Here is a 20,502-nt window from a genome sequence, read left to right as displayed (position 1 = left end):
GCTGGTGCAAATAGGAATCCATTGTGACAGCGCCCAAATTAATTAAAAATCACATGGGAAAAAGCCTTCACACGCATCGCTGACACGTTTAAGAGGTAGTCAGTCCAACCCTGAAACTTCTGCAATCAGATCTTCACTTTATATTACAAATTAAATTAGCGTTAATTTTATGTGTTTTGTCAGAAAGGTTGGGCCAATCATAAGGTTGACTCTGACCCATTACCTAATTATGTATTTAGTAATTACATTACTGCACGTTGTCGCTTCGTTTATAAACACGCTTACACCATAGACTGTTTCCCCTGCGTACATACTATTTTTTCTTACTAAATATATCTCACACGTATGCAATCTTCTGGTCAGCCCTTTACACGTGTATGTTCATATTAAGAAATTGGTTGTGTTTAGGACAGTCACCACTAATGAGAGTCGTTATTAGCTCTGGACGAAATAAAGGTAATAACAGGAATAAAATATAATAGTAAAACAAATCAAACAGTAAACAAAGAAAATAATACGTGCGATTTACTCTGGTTCACCTAATGTAGACTACGTCCAGCTGAGTCAATATTATTGCAATATGTCTCACTTCTCTCGTTTACAATGAATGAATTGTTCTAACACACATAACAAGAGAAAAGTATGTTTATATACTAGGTTAAGAGATTAAACCTAGTTTTACATGGATTCCTATTCCTAAGCCCAACCCAAAAAGGAATTAGTAACTTAAAAGAAATTCTACAGCGGTTATACATGGAAAAGCCCAAAACCGCTTACGGGCTCGGGGGCGCTGCCCCCGTGACCCCTGACCACTGACCGGTCAGCGGGACCCCCGAGTGCGTCTCCGTTACCCATTAATGTTGAAGTAGTCGACAACTCCAACATTCTCCCACTGGGTCACTTTATTACATCACGTCTACAATAATTCTTTAGGCATCGCTTTATATTATTAACTGTAACCGCTGATTAATTACTTAATCTAAATCTTGTATTTAATGGTCTGGTCAACCGGTTCTAAACAAGATTAATCAATAAATAATGCAGTAAATTAAATTTGAATATGATGAAGAGGGAAAATGTCAACCTTCTTGGTCATGGTTTGTATACAAACTAAGACTTTTCTCCTAACTTTCATGTATACAAAAGTTGATTATTTTGTATTTTGTTTGCTATAATTATAGTGCTTTTAGATAAACTTTCCAGTCAATATAAAAAATAAAAATTCAAAACTCCTTGGTATATATTTGAGTGTTTGGTGAAGTTCCATACGCATTATAGAGAAGGTGAAAGTAGTTGTACTTTAATTGATTAGTTCATCCTAATTTATTGACGATGAGATACAAATAATATATGATAATAGTAAGAATAATAACAATAAACATATATTACCTTGTATTTTCAAAGGGTGTGACAATAAATAAATTGTGAAAGAGATATATTTCTCAACTAATAATGTATAATTTTATATTCTAATTTTTTTAAGGGTCAATGTCGTATATGGATAAAATATAAATTAAAAGGATTGCTTGAAGGGATCCTGTCATGGATCGATCATCGATGCTGATGCATGGTGGATTGTCTCTTCCAGAGCATTTGTGGAATTGTGGTTCATAGTTGATATACTGAGCTAGCAAGAAAAAAAAGAATAAGCTGTCATTGAAAGAGAGATCTACAACTTGTCTTGATGAAGAGTTTTTTAGGTTTTTTTTTTTTTTTTTTTGTTTTTTTGATTAAAGGTGTTCGAGTTAGATTATACGCACCTCAATTAATCTTTCGGAGTTTTAAAGTTGACAACCAAATAAACCGTTAAGTAATTACCCTTAGTAGGGTATGTGAGAACTTGAATTTAAGAACTCATAAAATATTATTTTGTTCTTTTACCATCGACCATCCATTGATGATTATGATGAAAAGTTAACCTTCTAATATATATATATATATATATATAGAGAGAGAGAGAGAGAGAGAGAGAGAGAGAGAGAGAGAGAGAGAGAGAGCCTAGAAGATTAGGTATATAATAAGATATTTATTTTCGTATGTTCCCATTTGATTTCTACCAAAATATTAGTAAATAGACAACAATAATAACTTATAAATCTTGCTCTTCGACAGAAAGAAATGATTTAGTCTTAAAAACTTTCGTTTTGACGCAGATAAACAGACGATGTCACCACGCGGTCGTTATATTCTAACTAAAATGACAATAATATACATTGACTTTCCTCAAGTAACGACATGAAAATTGACAAATGGCCACCCCACACAACTCACCTACTCCCTCATTGACAAATTTATCCCTCTAACTCGAAGTCGGAAGCTTCTCTCCGGTTCAGATTTGTACAAAAAAATCAAGAGTTTAAGTTTATCTGCATGATTACTATTAAAATAGTTTTGATTCATTTTGGTTTTAGTTTTAACATCAAATCGTACAGGATTAAACAAGATGTTAGGGATCGCCCCTCAACCACCGCGTTATGGTCTCACCGTAGAGGAGATCTGAGTCAACTAAATGCAAGATTCCGGACCGTAAGATCTACCACAAGCAGAAAAGTCCGCACATCACGCGGTTCACACTAGTTGGTGCCATCTCGTCACGCATAGAGGCCGGTTATGTCATTATAGATATTAAGATAATGCAATCATTTATTTTATTTATTTTTTTAAGTCTGGACCTAAGCTTCCAGAAGGTTACCCAATATTGCAAGCAGACCTTACCAAAGTCCCAAGACATGATTCGCGATTAGACGAAATTGCCCTTTCAATTGATAAATACAAATTTATGAAAAATAATATATATTTCATATCAGATTTATATAATAATAATAATAATATTAATAATACAAAGCCTTTTCAGATTTTTTGAAAAAGTATAGCTTTTGAAAGTGACGTGGTGAAGTAGAAGCATGCCTTAAACATGAATATGGGGAAGTTCATTTCATGGTGGCTGAATTTTTATGGGATTTAGTTATTAAATAATTGGTGATTCGAATGCGTGCTTTTTATGCATAAACTTCCAAGGAGGAAAATCCGTATCGAAATTTCTATTGTTTTCACCATAACGCGAAAGTCAAGAAGGGTAATTAAGTAATTTTATATTGAACCAACTTTGTGGACTTAGAACGTATTAACACAATAATCAAATGATATAATAACATTTAAATCTATATTATAAATAGAACATAAGGTGGAAGAATTCCATGTCGAATATCATAGGATATATTTTTATGCAAAGAATGACAAATTCATAGAAAAATTCCAAGGAAGATAGAAAGGAGTTTCTCAACTTGGGATTTCAGAGAACAGTTCGTATTTTGAATATTAGTCTTGGGCTCTCCTTTAAAGGTCCCTCCTAATCCTTCTCATTTCTTCATCTTCAAACCTTCTCCAAACCTACTTCTCTCTCTTTCAGATAACAACAAGATTTTGACATCAACGCTTGGATCTTCATCTGATAAACCACTAGGGCTTTCAGGAACCATTCATCATTAGCTATGACGGTCGCGAAGAAGAATTTTACGTGGAGATCTATTTTCCCAAATTGTTTCGCTGCTCAAGAGGAGCCTAAATCAGACAAGCCCAAGAAGGCAGTGACAAAGCAAAGTTCATTCCAGAGGCTTTCATTTTTGGATTTGAGTAATCCCAGTTCAATTACGCTTTCGGAAGATCTTTCCGTATCTCTTGCTGGTTCAAACCTTCATGTTTTTACGTTGGCCGAGCTGAAGGTGATCACGCAGAGCTTCTCGTCGAGTAATTTTCTTGGTGAAGGTGGATTTGGACCGGTGCACAAGGGGTTCATCGATGACAAACTTCGGCCTGGTTTGAAGGCTCAGCCGGTGGCCGTTAAGCTTCTGGATTTGGATGGTTTGCAGGGACATAAGGAGTGGTTGGTGAGTACTTTCTGGACAAAATTGATAATTATACATCATAATTAAAGATTTTTACAAGGAATTGGAGTTTCCACTGTTTTAAATTATTAACTTATCTTCTATTTCCTTTTTTTCCTTTGATAGACAGAAGTCATCTTTCTTGCACAATTGAGACATCCACATCTGGTGAAGCTGATTGGGTATTGTTGTGAAGAAGAACATAGGCTACTGGTTTATGAATATATGCCACGGGGCAGCTTAGAGAATCAGCTCTTTAGAAGTACGCAATATATATATAAAAACGTTTTTTCTGAAGTTTTTTTTGAAGCAATGAGGAGACTAATGTGAATTCTCCTTGTGTGTGCAGGATATTCGGTATCACTACCATGGTCAACAAGAATGAAAATTGCTCATGGAGCTGCAAAGGGACTTGAGTATCTCCATGAAGCTGAAAAACCTGTCATATATCGGGATTTTAAAGCTTCAAACATCTTGTTAGATTCAGTAAGCATTTTACATATTCCTCTATTATTCTACACCCAAAATTGCATTTTTTTTTTTTTTCCTCCTTTCTTTTCTATTTTGGCTAATGTAGATTTTATTCTTATTCTCTAGGATTACAACCCTAAACTCTCAGATTTCGGGCTAGCAAAAGATGGTCCAGAAGGAGATGACACGCATGTTTCCACAAGAGTTATGGGCACACAAGGCTATGCCGCTCCTGAATACATCATGACAGGTAATTAACTTTATTGAAAATACTATTTTGTGCATTTCCCATCTCTTAAAGTTTCTTAGCCTTGACATAAAAGTAAATGTTTTTTTCAGGTCACTTGACTGCAATGAGTGATGTTTATAGCTTTGGGGTAGTGTTATTGGAGCTTTTAACAGGCAGAAGGTCGGTGGACAAGAGCCGTCCTCAAAGAGAACAGAACTTAGTAGAGTGGGCGAGACCTATGTTGAATGATCCCCGGAAACTTGGTCGAATAATGGATCCGAGACTTGAAGGCCAATACTCAGAGACGGGCGCCCGAAAGGCGGCTGCATTGGCTTATCTATGCCTCAGCCACAGGCCAAGACAAAGACCCACAATGAGCACTGTAGTTAAGACTTTGGAGCCGCTCAAAGACTATGAAGACATTCCAATAGGAACATTTGTGTTTACAGTTCCAACCGACACTTTGCGCAAGGAGGAAGATGTAAAGGAAAGTGAAACAAAAAGGGAATCAAGGAAAGAGAGCAGTCACCATCGCCAAAATCACAAGCTTCATAATCACCGTAGAAATCAGTATAGGTCACCAAGATCAACAACAATTGACTCAGATAATGGGTTGAAGTCGCCCTTGCACCCAGTGTAGTCGAACGACTATAAATCTTATTAATTATACTGTAAATTAATAGGCATCTAGAATTAATAGGGATTAAGTGTAAGAATTGAGCACTCTTGCGGGGAAGAAATGTTTTCTTAAATTGATTCTTTCAAATACAGGAAATTTCTATTTTTTTAATTTTTAAATTGTATATGGGATTTTTCTTTATTTATTAAGCAAAAGACTGATTCAGATATGGACAATCAACAACTTAGATATGTATCATTCAACTTTATCAACTACAGCTAAGCAGTTTGAACATACAAAACACGGAAATACTATTAGTGATTAATAATAATCCCACTAATCCCATCTATAATTACTACATAATTATGGATCATGTAGCAGCCAAAGGTGTAATGACTTGAGGGTGTTTAAGTTTTCTTTCTTTCTCTCTCTTGTTTCCGGATCAGATCATATAAAAACAAATCCCTCGTTTTGAGGCACTAGCTCCTTTTTCTTTAATTGAAAAATAGACAACAATGGTAGCTTTTTTTGTTTTTGTTTATTAAAGCTTTTTTTCCTTATAATTATTATTATGAGTAAATGGCGGTTCCTACTCAAATAATGACTTAATGACATTTTCTTATCTATAAATATTAAAAATATCACTTTATTATCAAAATGTATATTCAATTTTCGATTTCGGCATCCTTGCGACCCTACACTATCACTATTCTTTTCTCCGATCATCACTCACTAAAACCCCTTAAACTTTACTCCTTTTGACCTCGTCAATTGCTAGTAATCAAACAATTAGGGTTTGTGCAACTGTCCCTCCTAAATCAAATTCATATCAATTTTAACCATCAAAATCTATCATTTTACCATCAAAAGATTCATTGATCTCCTCGCTTTAAAAGCTCAATAGCATGGACCGTATTTATTCTCCGTTCACCGTCTGAATATAAATTTAAGTAATAAAATAGTATTTTAAAAATCTATGTGTGAAAAAATGTTATTAAACTATCATTTGAGTGGAAAAAAGTAGTTAACTCTAATTAATATAAGGAATACACGGTTGGCATTTTCTTGTTTTTCTTGTAATGACCAGGCCGAATAATCGATATCCTCTTCTAAATAACATCTTCCTGCAAATGCGCATGGAAGCATTTTTATATTATTTATTAAAGCCTTTTTTTTTTCTTCATAAATATAAATGTATTTCATGATATCGAACTAAATAATTATAAATACATTATAAATACTCAAATATCGGAACCCTGACTTCCTGAGTGGCCGAGTCAATGCGTTGCTCCATGTTTGAAGTATACTAATTAATTAACGACTGCTTTTGTCATTTAGGTAATACTAGATCTGGAGAAGTAAGTGATAATTAGCTGTCAGCACTTCCTTAAGTTGAAGGTTTGATTAATTTAATCCAACAATTAAATTACTGGTTCATAATTGGGCCAAATTTGAATATCTTGGTACGGTCGGTGTATTTTTATTTTATTTTTAAGAGCTGTAGTTTAGCTGAAAGATATGGTTAGTGACTTTAGTTCCTAGCTGTCAAATAGCAATTCTCAAGGCAATTAATCCTGCATGCATTATATAAAGAGATACTATCAAATATATCCAATAATAATAGGGGAACTATATTTTCCCACCCAAGGTTCGGCGAAATGACCCTTTTCCATCTGTCAAATTTCAAAGTGGCACTTTCACACTATTCGTCAGGTTTTGTTAGTGTTTTATGTTAATATTTGACTAAAAAAATAAAAATACCTTTAAATAATTTATTTATTAACTAATTTATTATAAATTAAAATTTAGTTAAATTAAAGTCTTTATTTAATTATTTATTAGTTTAAGTGTAAAGATATCTTTTTTCTTTTATTTATTTAATTAATTAAGAATATTAATTTTATATGTTAATTAGTAAAAATGAAAAATATTATAAGTAGATTAATGAATGATAGTTATAGGATATTGATGATATTATAAATAAATATTAAGGTCATTTAACTTTAAACAATTATATATCATTACTTCTAAATTTTTAGATGGGATTAATTATTTTTTCTTTTTTTACTTTTTAATATTTGATTTTTTGACTAACTAAAAAATAATAAAAAATTTATAAAATCAAATACTTAAGAGTATTTTATTCTTTTCACTAAATATTAACAGAAAACATAACAGAACCTAACGAATAGTGAGAAAGTGTCATTTTGAAACTTGAACGGTGGGAAAGTATCGTTTTGTCAAACTTTGGGTGGGAAAATGTTGTTCTGCCATAATAATATTATAAATGAGGATTTAATTTTGATTATTGACTAATCTCATGTTAAATCCTTTTGTACTCTATTAATGTTATATATTTTTTCCCATTGGGTGCTGAAACTTATTGGTTTCTTATATGTTATATTTATCATAAAATTTAGGCTTGTGAATTATTAAAGTATCATCTCCTTGAATCTATATATGCTCGATTGGTTTATGCCTCTAGTCTTGTGTGGTGTTTTTTTAACTTCCAGTCTTTGCTAATTGGAATAGTATCGGAAAATTAGATAAAATGACCAACTTATAGTGGGTTTAAGAAAAATAACCACAAATCAAATGTAGCGTCCTCATTGACTGAAGAGTACTGTAAAGACACATATACCCCTAAGATAGATATTAACATTCAAATGCTTTCACATCATCATCTTCCCTTTTTATCTCTCTCTCGTCTCACAACTCACACACAACCACAACATATTGAAAACTGTAGGGGTTTGAGAGTTATATTGAAAACTAGATGATTTAAATGATTAAAGGAAACCATCAGGAGGTTTAGCCGTTTAGGGTAATATTCCCTATATTATTTTGCTTCTCTGTTTTGGATTATTTATTTTGCTTCTCTGTTCTGGATTTTTTATTTTGCTTTGCATTCGAATGCTCACAAACGGCAATTTTTGTTTTTTTTTCTTAGGCCGGACAGATATCAAATAGACACTAACTTTATGAGTGCGCTTAATTATTCATACATTTCTAGAGGATAGATATATAGTATTATTGAAAGCAGTTAATTGGATGTTTAATATATAGTGGCTGTGAGCCTGTGACTCAGAAAATGCATGAAGATTAATTTCTTTTTCCTTGTGTGAGCCAGTAAATCTGAAGTTCGGGAATTTTCTTTCAAAAAATTCTTTGGCTGCACCAGAGAAGAGAGAAAATTATAATGATCAACCAGAGTTTGAAATTACTCAGTATATTCATAGCAATGCAGTGAAATTACTCTCTTTCATTTGACTTCAGATAGAATACCTGTTATGAAGACATAATTAAATTATATAAAGTTTTCCACTAATAAAGATGAAATGGGAGTCTGGGCTCCATGACTGCAACAAGTGGGAACTTTCTTATTGTTGCCAATCCATAAACTTCCTCCATGCTGATATCTTCAGGTTTTATGTTCCCTGGCAACTTCCAGTTAAAACCATGTAACATGTTGGCTAAACTAGACTGAATCATTTTCAGTCCAAGGCTATAGCCAGGGCACATCCTCCTACCAGAGCCAAATGGCAAGAACTCAAAGCTTGGGCCCTTCACATCAATTGCTTTGCCTATGAACCTCTCAGGCCGAAAATCTTCAGGTTCATCCCATGATGAAGGGTCTCTACCTAAACTCCAGGAGTTTATAAACACTCTAGTGCCTTTACGAATATGGTAACCAGGAACATTGCAATCTTCAAGGGCCAAATGCGGGGCTAAGAGTACAGCGACTGGATGAATCCTCATGGTTTCTTTCATGATTGCATCAATATAAGGAAGTTGTGGGATGTCTTTCTCTTCAACCCATCTTTCCCTGCCAATTACTCTATCAAGTTCTTCTGTTGCCTTCTTCATAAGCTCTGGTTGTTTCAGGAGTTCAGACATAGCCCATTCCACAGTTGTAGCTGCGGTATCCGTGCCTCCAGCAATTAGATCCTGATCACGAATGAACAACACCAAAAAAATGAATCACTGGTTACATATATTACGAAGGACAGGTTGTTATTTAGAATACTAATTCAAAATTCACATTATCATATATTGAAATATTAAATAATAGCTCATAGATAATTTCAACAAATATATATATAAATTGACTTTAAAACATGTGTTCACCGGTTTTGTTATTTAATTTAATTTTTGTTTGATTCAGCCCATAAAACTTACATGGTCAACTGGCTTGAATTATCTTATAAAATTTGACTTTGGCAAGAATCGACTGTATATATAAGTGTGACTGGTTAGTCATTAGTCATCGGCAATAATTTGAAGTTTGAACCACTCATGTGGGCATGTGTCTTCTCTCAAACTACTATAAAACATGATGTTCTCTTCAACTTGTAACCTTCATAGATTGAAGTTCCTGCACTGGGTTGCATCTTTGAAGGAGCTATAGACTAATTACCTAATTGCATGTGCTCTCAAATATTTCTTAATATAATAAACTTAGTCAATTAACCTTAATCATCGGTAACGCTAGCTGTCAACTCTTTCTCTATTAACGCTTTTATTATGCATTTCACAACCACATCATGCTCAAATTAAGTCTTCCGTTGATTTCAATACCTAAAATTCTTGAATTTGTAGTTATTTGACTTTCTAAATATCATGCACTCTGTAATTTAAAGACTGGAAGAGGAAAGACATTTACCTGTGTGAACCCCTTGACACTATCAGAAGTTAGCTTAACATCAAGATTGGAATCATCAGCCAGCCGCAGTAGTAAATCCACCATGTCTTTTGCCTCAAAATCCTTCTCTCCTTCCCTTTTGGCTTTGTGTTCATCAAACACATGGTCATGAAATCGATCAAGTCTTTTCTTTAAGACCTTCATTCGCTTCACATACCCTTGCAGGTCCAAGAAATCCATCCAAGGAATCCAATCCCCAATATTTAGCACGCCATTCAGCAAGAACAACTCGTCCAGCATTTCTTGGAACTCTTCAAGTGTCACGACCGACGTTTCAGGTTTCGACTCACAAAAGTACTTCTTACCCAAGACAATTCTGCTTATAATACTTAGGGTAAAGCGTGAGAGATAATCTTTTAGCACAATCGGCTTCCCTGAGAAGGCATATAGGCGAGACCTAGAGTCTCGCAATTCTTCAACACGAACGTACTCGTAGGACTCAAGTCGTTTTGAACTAAACAGCTCTGTGAGGTAAATTTTACGGCCTTGGCGCCAATATGGTCCATAAGGAGCCCAAGAAACGTTGGAGTAGTTATAAGTTGTGTACTTGCCAGCTGCAGTTTGAGGTCTAGAGGCAAAGATATGGTCGTGTGTCTTGAGAAAATGTTTAGCCATTTCAGCAGAAGAGGCAACAACAACAGGGAAAGAACCAAACTTAAGTTGCATTATGGGTCCATATTTTGGGCTGGTTTGTGAAGAGACTGATGAGAAAGTGGACCGATGCGGTAAAGGTAACCAATTACAGGCCATGGTTTAGGACCCGGTGGAAATTTCAGGGTGTGGGGCCAGGAAGTTGAGATTCTTAATAGGAAGGCTAGAGCAGCTAGCCATGCCGTAGCTAAAACAACCCAAGAAATAAGACCTACCATGCTCTCTGTGTTTCAGGGGTGAGACTTTAAGCTTGCACTGGTGGTGTTTATAATTGGAATTTCGCTATTTTTTTATTCGCTACTTCCAGATTAAGTAGTTCTAAGGTGTACATCAACACCGTTTGAGATTCTTTATTTAGTATTGAATAAGCAATTTGCATACATTAAAATATATATAGTACCTAATTGAATTATTAAGTAAAATACAGGTGATGTCAAATTGATGATGCACAATTGATGATGCAATCTTTATAGTTGTTAGCAATACTTCTGCACAACCGCCGGACCTGGAGAACATGTTAGGGACTCAAGACTCAAGAGTTTACGTTTCGTTTCGGATTATTTTACCTTTAATCACTTTTATTTAATTTTGAAAATGATTTAGAGTTTGTTTCGTAAATCAAATTTTCAAATGGTTGTTGGATATGTATCAACAAAAATGAACTATTTTAAAGCATTTTAATAATATGTCATAAAATAATCAAACTAATAAACAAACTGATATCTTTATTATAAGAAAAAGGGATTTTTCTTTAGATTCCCGAGTATTCCAAAATCGATAAACCCTCGCAGGTACTGGTAATTATGCTCGACCCTCTACCGTCATTATCATTTGGTAGTTTTAATAGGATCAAGGGTAAAAGAGTATTTGCACTCAAGCTTTAACATTTCATATGCACCCATAGGTTTGTTTAATCTAGGTACGCACTTGGAAACGATCCAAAAACACCATGTCATTCCTATCTTCTTCCTCTTTTATATCCTTGTAAATTTTTCTTAGCATTTTGTGAGAAAATCTATATTTACATAAAAAAAAAAAAAGTATAAAATCTTTAAATTACAGTTCCATAAACACCCATACACTCACGTAGCATTTGGTTCAGATGATTTTTTATTACTAAAATGATAGGATTATCACTGAAATAGATTACCTTCAAGATTAATGGAAGAATGTTATATTAATATGTTTGGTTAGATTAGTCAGTAGAAATAATTAATATATATGGTTGGAAGGAATAAAATATTATCGAAGAGGTTTTTACTTAATTATCCTTCATTTTTAATATTAGTATTATTTATAGTATTACTTTTAACCCTCTATATTTGAGAATTTAGCTAAAACACCCAAACAACAATAGTTTAAAATTTAACAAAATACATGCAATTACCCAAGACAATTGTCGGCCCCTAGCCACCACCACCGGCTGCCGTCGATAATCGTTGGAACGATGCACAACTGATCAGATTTGGTCGTGGATTTGACCGTCCGACAAGATCCATTTTGGCCAGTAACAACCATATCTGTGGCCGTTAACAATCGTGGATCTGGCCAAAAGTGGCTAGATCTATTATGGTTGTTAACGACCAGATCTATGGCTGTTTACAACAATGGATCTAGTTGGAAACGACCAGAATTCAGCCAGATCCACGGTGAGATCGATGCATGGTCGGCCAGATCCGACTGGTTGTGTATCGTTCTGACGACTGTTGGGGGCAACCGACGGTGGTGGCCCATGGCCGACAGTCGTCTTGGGTGGCTAGGGGTACTTTAGGTATTATTCATGTAAAATTGTAAATAGTGAGGGTAATTTTGTCCAAAAAATTAATACATAAGGTTACAAAAGTCATTTCACACATTTAGGTTAATTGTTATTTAGTAGACATATAATTAAGGGTAAAATTGATATGAACAATGGATCATCTCGGTAATAAAAAAACAACACCCTTTCATACGGTAATCAAATTACCCCCTATATTACCTACAATAATCACTATTGGTATTGGTCAATTACCGAAACATTTCATTACTTGACACCCAAGCGTGGTAATTGCCGGATTAAAAGATAGATTACCGGTGTTATCTTTTATGACCTCGAACCAAACGCTCACCCATAATCATATTTAGTAATTTTGTTGGTTGTTAAAGATGGACTGCCATAAAACATCATCATACTATTCCAATTATTTAATTATTTAAAGGGTATTACCCTCACCTCCATGAGGTTTCGGTTTTAGTTGTGATACCCCACAAGTTTAATATAGCATCCATAGCTCCTCTCACATTTCAGAAATTGTTCCACATATGCCGTTTATTAACGGAAATCATTTCATGATTAGGGGTGAAGTTTAAAAGTACAAGCCACTGTGATTAAAAAAAAAAAAAAAAAAAAAAAAAAAAAAAAAAAAAAAAAAAAAAAGGGGAGAGGCCAGGTTTGGAACCAACATTCTTTATCTTTACCTTTGTTTCTAATCACAATTAAGTATTTTAAGACAAGAGTAAACGACTTTTTCCCACCCAAATAATGGCCTAATGATATTTTTCCACCTAAAAATTTTCAAAATACAACTTTATTACCCAAACTTCATATTTCGTTAATAATTTCCATTAAATATAGTAATATTAATTGTGAAGACAAAAATACCTTCTCCCCGGATTTGCACCAATTTTACCGATCAAACCCCCATTTTTGTGACTATTGACTAAAACTGAATTGTCCAGTTTCTGGCATCACCGAACTCCACACCCCCCCACACACCCCCCCCCAAAAAAAAACTTCCTCTACAAAACCCTTCACACCACACACATGTTTAGCTCGCCGTTCGTCATCCCTGTTGCTCGCTGATTTGGTACGCCTTTAGCTATTCCAGTCGATTCCATCATCGAAAATTCCTTTTGTTACCACCAATCACATCATCAGCTCACCCTCTTCAAAACCTCTCTCATTCCCGACCTATGTTAGCTAGTGTTCGTTGCCTCCATCTCCCTAGGGTTTTCGGTTGAATGATGAATTGGTTTTACTAATTTGATAAAATTAGTCTTAATCAGGGCTTGATTGTTGGAATTGATTGCTGTTGTGTTGCGTTGTCGTGATTTGTGTGTTTTTTTTTTTTTTTTGGGTCGCTGATCATCCCAATTGCACCATTACTGCATTTTCAAAAGTTGGCATACCAACTGTTAGAAGAAAGATCCCAACGAATTGCCCCCCACCTATGCCTGTACACACGCCCTGCCTACGCCCCTAACGCCAGTGCTCGAGCGCCGACCGTGCACCTGCCTGCTTTCATTATTTTTGCACCAATTCCGCTTGATTTTGACAACCAAAATCCAATCTTTCACCACCCTTTAAACCTCCAACCTCCCATCTTCAAAACCCCTCAAAACACTTGGGCGCCGTTTGGTTGGTTTTTGGGAATACTATTATTAGTATTCCCAAAAAAGTTAAACAGTAAAATACCCAAAAACTCACAATATTATCCAATATTATTCAAATTTTTTTAAACCCCCTAAGTTTGTTAATTTAATTAAATACCCCTAAATATTTTTTTTGAATTTGCAAAAACACCCCTAAACCCACATTATACCAGATTCCGACCACCACTGTCGGAAGTTGGCCGGAATCTGATATAATGGTGCACTACCGGCTGAATCTGGCCGATAGTGCGCCGATCTAGCCTTTTCCGGCCAGATCCACTATGGATCTGGCCGAAAAAGGCCAGATCTGAGGCCAGAGATCTGGTTGTTGACGGCCAAATCTTTGGCCGTAACCAGACGTCAACGACGACCAACATATGGTTGTCGTTGACCACCAATGACGACCGTATCTTTAGCCATCGTTAACGAGCAAATACGGCCAGATCTGACCGTCAGTGGATCTGGCCGGCAAAGGCCATATTGGCACACGACCGGCAAGATCCAGCTGGTCATACATCGATACGGCGACTTCGGCCACCCTCTGCTGGTGGTGGCCGGCTGTGATTATTGAATGGGTGGGTTGCGGGTATTTTTGTTAACTTTCAAAGTTTTATTATAGGGGTGTTTAGTAAATAAACAAACATAGGGGGTATTTTTACTAATTTCCAAATCCTACATCCTAATACCAGTCCAATTCAACTTTTTTTAACTTTTTTCAAAAAACTGCAAAAAAATGAACCAAACAGAGCCTTGGTTACTTGCATTCATCGGCTGTGAATCGCCGCCCTCCTTTGCTGTTCTTTGTTTGGAATTTTAAATTTTAAATTTTGATTTTTGATGCAAAATGTTAATTGATTATCTTGCCCTTACTTATAATGGACTTTTAACTATCATACTCTTCTTCACAACGAAATTTACTAACAGAGATATGCTTTAGGTAGTAAAGTTGTATTTTGAAACTTTTTGGTTGATAACGTGTTATGAGACCATTATTTGGGTGGGAAAAAGTCGTTTTATCTTTAAGACAAACACACCAGCAATTGTCTTATCTTTGCATGTAAATTGGTTTTTACACTGTCAGAGTTCAACATGTCACTAAAATACATAATAAAATTCAAAAAAATTCCATAATATTATTCTATTGATAATTGTTTAAAGTTAAATTAAATATATAATGATAATTTAAATAGTTAAATGATAACATTACAAAAAGGAAAAAAAATCACAATGTTTTTCAACAACATAAATAAAAAATTTACGCGTTGGTAAAATTATAATGAAGAAAAATCATCAAAATCCATAAGAAAGTTAAAAACATATTATAAACATCTTTAATTGTAATATTTATTATCTTTGAACACGCAATAAAATTATAAAAATGTCTTGGCTAAACTAGATTTTTTAATCTGTCATCATTCCATCGTCATTTTGTTTTTCAAATTAATACAAAACCCCCCACTTTCAAAGAAAACAGCCAACTCAAAATCTACTCTACAATGCTTCTGATTCAACTAAAATATCTCTGGATCGATCCAACAAAATCCAGCACAACCATAGTCTGAACTTGGTTGTTGTGATATTGAAGAGATGAAGAAAAAAATAAAAAATTTGTTTTCCTTTGTCTATCCAGCTAAGAAACCCAAGATTCTACTCAGAGAAAGATAGGGTTTTAGTCTATGAAAAATTTTTGTTACAAAAACTTTGAAAGAGAAAGATTGTGAGGAGGAAGATTATTTTCCATAGGGTTTTTATCTCTACCATCCCCTAAGGTTTTTGGGCGATTAAGTCGGTTGATTATGATGTAAACTCAAGGGTATTGAGAGAATTTGTCTTCCTTATTAGTGATGTCTGTTAATAAACAGTGAAGAGGAGAGGTTTGGGACAATTTTTGAAATGTGGGGAGTTATGAGATGCTATTTTATACTTTTGCGTAGGGGTGGGCAAGTCCGGGTACTCGCCCAAATTCTAAGAAACCGGAACCGGCCGATTCCTTGGATTTGGAACGGGAACCAAAACTAGTCATTCTGGTTCCTATAAGCCAGGAACAGAAACCTGAAAGAAGCATAGGTTCTAGTTCTGGTTTTGGGTATCCGAGTTAATTTTAATTTCCCACAAGTTTTTTTAAAATTACAAATAAACCCTTTAAAAATTACAATACACCTCTAATAGTTTACAAAAATTATATTCAGTCCCACGGATCTTGGTTTCGGTTTTGATTCCTAGTTCTTGCAAGGGTGGAACCGGAACCAGAGTCGGAACCGATTGGTTCCTAATTTCTAAAATCGGTTTTAGGTAGGATCTGGAACATGAACCCCGAATACCCATCAATTTCGGTTCTAGCTAGTTCTTTTGCACACCCTACCGTTGAGGTCTCATTGACCTAAAAATTTAAACCTCAGGGGAGGTCAAGGATAGTAACCCTTTAAGGATGGGCGCGAGGCCAGGGATCCCATTCCCTGACCCCTAGGGGATTCCTCGGGCTCGATCCGTCCCTTGGGTCAGGGATGAAGGAGGATCCTAGGCTTGGCCCACAAGGATTGGGTTGACCCCCCATCCTGCCCTAGTCAACAGAGTCTTTGCAGGGTCAATGTTTATGATAGGTTTTGGAATTGTTGACCGTGGCTGGGTTTGGGCTTTAGGATTATTGACTTTGGGCTTGGTTAGGATTTTCATGGGCTTTAGAGCCTTAGGCTTTTTATTTTTTATTTTGGTAAAGTACATTAACATTTGTATCTAATTTTTAGAAGTACATAGTTTTTATTTAAATACAAAAACATCTATTATTACCCATTTGTATAATTGTATATGATTTCACTCAATGTTCCCACAATTATAATCACATTTGATCAATTAATAGTGTGATAATTATTAAATGGTAATTTGTTGACAAATGTGATTTTTTTTAGAAAAGAAAATGAATAGGAGAATTTCAAGCAAAGTTATTGGACAGATTAATTACAAATATTATATAAATGAAATCTCACAAATTAAGTATAATATTTAGTCAGACTTGTTAGATATACATGATCAATTGTAATATATAGTAAGACTTGTTATGTATAACATTAGTAACTTTTTAGATATGTAGTGAAATTAGATATTAGAATTTAGAAAATAATCAAATAATATTGTCAAAAATTAGATTTTAGACTTATGTGATACAATTTATTATGTCTCTCCATCTTTTATAATACACATAAAGTTCCTCTTCCCTTTTCTAATTAATTGGTAATTTTAATTTACAATGATTTTAATTTGTTCTTGTATAAAGTTCATCTTCCTTCTTTTAATTAATTTGTTTAGTTTGCTTTCTTGATTAATTTTCAACTATTCAAACTAATATAAGATTAACAAGATTTATTGAATATTTATAAAATTGCATAGAAAAGATCTTATATTAATTTTTTTTAATGAACTGATATTATGTTATTTTAATGCATTATATAATAATAATAATAATAATAATAATAACAAATTATTTCATTATCGATATTATAGAAATAACACACTTCAAATTTAATACTAAAAAGCATGAATCCATCGTCATTGCAAGGAAAGCACAACATCAAAAATATGGTGGAAACATTTTTAAAAACTAGAGTATGATAATAATTTAATGAAACCAAGTAAAGTTCATCTTTCTTCTTCTAATTAATTTGTTTAGTTTGTTGCATTGATTAATTTTCAACTATTCAAATTAATATAAAATTAACAAGATTTATTCAAACTAATATAAAATTAACAATATTTATTGAATATTGATAAGATTGCATAGAAAAGATCTTTTATTAAATTTTTTAAATGATATGATTTTTTTTTTTTTTAATGATATATATATGAGGGTGAAGCCAAACTACATCCCCAAAGCCGGCAATTATTTTGGCCCGGTCCTCGACTCTTTTGGGGATTCCCCGGCCCATTTGGGGCGGGCATCTCATACCCTTATTTAAATAAAAGTGTGGATATATATTATACTGCTACGTTAGAATCGTATTTAGTGTTAGAGTTAGGTTTATTTTTTACTTTTTATTTTTCTGCTGTGACAAAGTTTTTAGAATTAGAAAATAATAAAACTCTTTAAGTTAAATTTACACGCACTTTGCAATCCAAAGGACTTATAAGGACTCTCCAACTGACGCCAAGCAGATTATGATGTGTAATTGTTTCATTGTTTGATTGCTTAGTCCGTGTTTGCTTTTCCAACTGTATAAATCTAACCGTTCAAAAACAAAGTTCAGAATAAAGGGATAAACCAAAACCCCCGAGGTTTGGCCAAATACTATAAACCCCGTATAACACTGGTAATTCTATCAACCCTCTGCGTCAGTGTCTGTTATTCCTTTAACCATAGAATTGGATTAATGACATTAATACCCTCACCTACTATGCTCATTAATCCAACCCATCCTCCTCACTTCATCTTTAGCAGCCTCCAACAAGGCTTAAAAAATTATAAATTATGTAAAATATAATAAATTTTAATAAGAAAATAGAAAAAAAAAATCTAGAATAATGAAAAGAATAAGAAATATATTTAAAAAATTAAAAATAAAATAATCTAAGAATTGAAAAACTTACTTTGTAAAAACTTAAAAAATTAATACAAATCTTAAAAAAAAAAAAAATTTGAACTTGACAATTATTATTTAGATTTTAGGTTCTTTTACTTAGGTTTTTGTAGTATTTTTTTTAGTATTCTTAATTTTTCAAAATCTTTAAATTTTTTTTAATCCTTTTTTATTTCGTATTTTTGTTTTTAGGTTAAGGATTGGTGTTATTTAAGTTTTTGAAAATTTTATTAGTTATTTTGCCTTTTTTATTTTAAAATGAGTTTTTAATAAATTTTGGGGTAAATTAGTCAAGTTCAAAATATAATTAAAGTCATTCATAATTGTGATTGGTCTAATTAGTCAACTCCCATATTTGTTAGGGTTTATGTGGTTGTTTAGAGAGGTTTTGGGATATAAATGGTTTTACAAGTTTGAGGTGGTCTAAATTAAGTTATTAACCCTTGGTAATTATAAAAATTTGTATTTTACATTTTTACCCTTGATTCCATTAAAACTATCGGATAAAACTTTAGGGACTGATGACAGGAGGCTTAGAGTAATTACAGGTACCACAGGGGTTTAACAGCTTTGGCCTAATCTGGAGGGTTTAAAGACATATCCTTCAGAACAAATATATAATATTATTGGGGTGTTCGGTTCGGGTACCCTACACTTTTTGAAGGAACCGAAACCGGAACCGGAACTGACGGTTCCTTAAAATTTGGAACAGAACCGGAACGACGATTCCGGTTCCTAGGTACCCAAACAAAACCTGTAACAACGGTTCCGGTTTGGTTCTGGGTACCCTGTAAAATTACATGACCCCCCAAAAGTTTTTAAAATGGCAAAAAAAACCTTTAAACATTACAAATACCCCCCCACCTGGCACTTGTTAACAAAAATAAAATTACAAATTATAAATTCAAAATTACAAACTCCATTACTTTGTAAAGGTAGATTCTCAAAAGTCAAACCAACTTACTTTAAATATTATGAAATATAAATATAAATGTATTCACATTACTTTTTCTACAAAAGTTTATATTAACTCCCCTAATCTTTAATTTTATTTTATATTAATCTCAGTTCCTGGTTCCTGGTTCCGGTTCTGGTTCCTAACTATAGGAACCGGAACCGGAACCGCACAGTAACGGTTCCAAAAATTTGGAACCGGAACCTACCCATTGACGACTGGTTCTGGGTAGGAACCGGAACCAAACCCAGGGTACCCACCGGTTCCGGTTCCAATCGGTTCTTTTGAACACCCCTAATTATTAATACCAACAAAAAACAAAAAACTAGTATGTAAGTTAGGATTAAAAACGCCTAGAGGAACCCAGGAGCACTTAGAATTTTTCAAATGGAACCCAAAAGATAAAATAAATATTAAAACAAATAAAATAAACTTAATACAAATAATAACTAAGATAAAATATCTGCTACACTAATCTAATATTTCAATTATTGAGATAACACACAATAATTAAAAATAAAGTTTAAAATAATTTTATTTTTTAATTTTCAATTTTTTTTTTCATTTATAAATAGCAAAAGATGGATGCCCGTCCTCATAAAAATAAAGTTTAAAATAATTTTATTTTTTAATTTTCAATTTTTTTTTTCATTTATATATAGCAAAAGATGGATGCCCGTCCTCTTATGAGGACGGGCATCATAAATAATTTAGACTAAATTTTTTTAGTTTAAATTATGAACAGACGTCTATTCTAGGTGGACGGTTGTCTAATAACAATAGACGGTCATCCATATTTGATGGACGACCATTCATTTACGGAATATTTGTTAACATAATATGATTTGCCTAATTCAGTAGATGCATCGTTCGGTGTAAAAATTCGATACAAAACGTTGGTGGTTGTGGTACTTTTCTAACAATTATTCATCATCAAAATAGACATGTAAAACTCTGTTAATAGCAATTATTCATTATAAAATAGAAAAAAAATAGAATAGTAACAGGGTGT

The 20,502-nt window shown here is 33.6% G+C and overlaps 1 protein-coding gene and 1 pseudogene across 1 annotated transcript; one reads left to right on the top strand and one right to left on the bottom strand.

The window, feature by feature from the left end:
- Positions 1 to 3,220: 3,220 nt before the first annotated feature.
- Positions 3,221 to 5,387, top strand: LOC116126374 (serine/threonine-protein kinase RIPK-like). Its single transcript, XM_031412076.1, has 5 exons — positions 3,221 to 3,887; positions 4,011 to 4,146; positions 4,234 to 4,370; positions 4,482 to 4,605; positions 4,695 to 5,387. Exons 1-5 carry the CDS (start codon positions 3,492 to 3,494, stop codon positions 5,222 to 5,224), a joined length of 1,323 nt encoding a protein of 440 aa, XP_031267936.1. The 5' UTR covers positions 3,221 to 3,491; the 3' UTR covers positions 5,225 to 5,387.
- Positions 5,388 to 8,498: 3,111 nt separating this feature from the next.
- LOC116126330 lies at positions 8,499 to 10,774 on the bottom strand (annotated as a pseudogene).
- Between the last annotated feature and the right edge of the window lie 9,728 nt (positions 10,775 to 20,502).

Source organism: Pistacia vera, unplaced genomic scaffold, assembly GCF_008641045.1.
Source record: "Pistacia vera cultivar Batoury unplaced genomic scaffold, PisVer_v2 Contig179, whole genome shotgun sequence".
NCBI lineage: Eukaryota > Viridiplantae > Streptophyta > Magnoliopsida > Sapindales > Anacardiaceae > Pistacia > Pistacia vera.
Note: the sequence above shows the minus strand (reverse complement) of the source record. Positions and strands in the feature narration are given on the sequence as shown.

Coding starts and splice junctions, on each gene's coding strand:
- LOC116126374 (XM_031412076.1), top strand. CDS start 3,492: ATGACGGTCGCGAAGAAGAATTTTACGTGGAGATCTATTTTCCCAAAT. Junction 4,371..4,481: donor CAAACATCTTGTTAGATTCA/GTAAGCATTTTA, acceptor CTTATTCTCTAG/GATTACAACCCTAAACTCTC. Junction 4,606..4,694: donor TCCTGAATACATCATGACAG/GTAATTAACTTT, acceptor TGTTTTTTTCAG/GTCACTTGACTGCAATGAGT.